This window comes from Geospiza fortis, unplaced genomic scaffold (genome assembly GCF_000277835.1).
Source record: "Geospiza fortis unplaced genomic scaffold, GeoFor_1.0 scaffold231, whole genome shotgun sequence".
NCBI lineage: Eukaryota > Metazoa > Chordata > Aves > Passeriformes > Thraupidae > Geospiza > Geospiza fortis.
This window is the reverse complement of record NW_005054351.1, coordinates 2,000,820-2,003,218: the sequence shown is the minus strand read 5'-3', so window position 1 is coordinate 2,003,218 and position 2,399 is coordinate 2,000,820. Positions and strand designations below refer to the sequence as shown.

The window sequence follows — 2,399 nt, the reverse complement described above, 5'->3', positions numbered from 1 at the left end:
GGCCCCGCCCCGCGGGCGCCGCTGTGGGCGGGCGGGCAACGTGAGCCTGTGAATAGCGCAGAAACCAGGAAAAGGCGGTGAAATTGTTTCCTTTCTAAGCCACGTTTTTTAATCACGCGGAGGGGTTAAAAAAAAAAGAAAACGAAAAAAGAAAAACCACAACAAAAAAAACCCTAAAATCCTTCAAAGAAATACTCTGGTGGAGTAATAAGTCTGTCCTTATCCTGGGCAGACTACCCATGGCAGAGCATAAGTGTTTATCAAACTCCCATCAACAGAGACATGAATTAGTTACATTGTGAGTTTGCTTGTTAGGTGATACCTTTATAAAATTTTAGTATACAGCAGTAAGAAAACTGAAATAAATTTACCCCCATGCAACACAATAATGTCTATTAGCTACAAACACAACTACCTAAAAATACAAACTGTAGCACAGTAATGAGGCACATAATGTAGGAGAAAGAAAAAAAAAAGCCAAAAAGGAGATAAGTGCAATATTTAATAAAGAAAAAAATAAACATATGTGCATTTTTTTTTAAATTAAGAGTCTGGTTTTAATTTAGAAATAAAATTCCTTGGGCATTTAATATGTTAGCGATTAGTTGGAAGTTGGCACTTGGTTTTCTAAATTTTTCACACTGCTTGCTTATGAGCACTTCCAAAGCATTGTTTACAAATGCCATACTGAGATGCATTGTGTATTTATATGCATGCATGTATAGCAATTTAGTTAATCTTTGTATTTCCTAAGGCAGCCAACATTGGGAGTCACATGTCTACATGAAACACATGGAAAGGAAATTAAAAGCTGAAGTAGCAGCCAAGAAATATGGCATCATTTTAAATGAAAATTTTATTACTTTGGTACCAGTTCCTGAGGGCTGAAATAGTAACACATTAACTATGCTAGTAAGAATGATAAATGTATTCTCAGCAAAAGTGAACTGCCCTGTGTTAGATCTCAGTGTTTGTGAGGGACATGTGCCACTATCTTAAAAACTCATAGAAGCTGAGCAGTGACCTGTCAGAAGCAGGCAGCAGAGCCATAGTGTAATATCATCTACAAAATCAGAAGGCAGCTTGAATTTTAAAGACCTCTCTTGCTTGGAACTCTTTAAATCTGCATTCCTGGCAGAGCAAACCTCCACAGGCTTTTTTGTGCCCAAGGTTCTTCCTCACAGTTCTTTCAGTAGCAGCGCAAACCAGAAGTCTAGAAGAAGAAGACCAAGGGGTTTTTTGCCTCTCTGGGACGGACTGTGCGTAGTGCAGGGCAGATGTCGCAGCGAGGGCGAGTCACTGCAGTGACATTCCTCCTCAGGCGGCCCTGGTGACCTGGAGGTGTGGCACCCTCGGTGCTGTCAAACCAGGGCACTACAGAAGGGGATTTACGTCCTTAATGACGTTAGTGCCTGCCAGGGGGCTCCCGATGTTGCAAAAATATGGAATAGGTAAACATTTTCTTAAGAAATTATGTTCTTTGATCTTTGTATACTTTCAAGCCCAATTGACCAGAAAGGAGATGTAATCAAGCTCTAAGTTATGTGCAGGTGTTAGAAAGACAAATTGCTTGTTGGCAGAATGCTTTTTTAGGGCTCCACATGTTTCAGTGAAATCACACCTCAAAGAGGTGGAGGTTTACAAAGCTTGGGAAGAAGGATGTACTACTGTCAGTGGGCACAAAGAATGAGGAATTTATTTGACACAAGGACATTTGGCAGAACTCCCAAGATAAGGAAGAAACTAGCAAAGCCAACTCAGCAGCAGTGCTGGGATCAGCTCTGACTGGATAAAAAGGTAATTCTGGCAGGAAGAGTTTCCAGCCATTGACTAGAGAGAAAAAATGAGCATGTGGGATAATCAGCGTAAGAAGGAATCATTTAAACCAATAGAAGATAGCATTTTTATTAATAAGAGAACTGTGTAACTTGTATCCAATGAACAGGGATGCCTTTGTTTGCTACAATGTATAAACAGTGATAAATTTTGGTAGCCATCGTGCTGGCCTTGTGCACCCCTTTCTGCACAGATCTATAAATAAACCAAATACCTCGACCTGCAGATTGGCGCCTTGTACACTGGGTGAAAGAAGCTGCTTTGAGACACAGGACCCGGTGTGACCGGGAGGTCCTGCTGCCCAAGGGGGTGCGGGGACAGGGTTAAACCCTTTAACGGGGCTCTTTAGGGCCCCCCCAAACGCGCGGCTGTGAACGCCGGGACTGCGCGCAGTCACCCCACCGCTCCTGCTGCGCATGCGCCCAGCAGCGGGCGGTGCTGCCCGGCTGAGGGCGGTGAGCTCGGTGCTCGCACGGCGCATGCGCCTGGTGCAGCGCCGGGACCGGGCGGAGCGGCGCGGGGGGCGGGCAGCGATGGCGGCCGGCTTGGGGCTCTCGTCCCCC

General features: G+C 44.7%; 1 protein-coding gene across 1 annotated transcript in view; it reads left to right on the top strand.

Moving 5' to 3' along the window:
* Positions 1-2,252: 2,252 nt before the first annotated feature.
* The window catches only part of NGLY1 (N-glycanase 1), a 21,272-nt gene continuing 21,125 nt past the window's right edge, over positions 2,253-2,399 (top strand). Inside the window, exon 1 of the mRNA XM_014307965.2 lies at positions 2,253-2,379. Within this exon, the coding sequence (XP_014163440.1) occupies positions 2,253-2,379 (127 nt within the window). The remainder of the gene's footprint in view (positions 2,380-2,399) is intronic.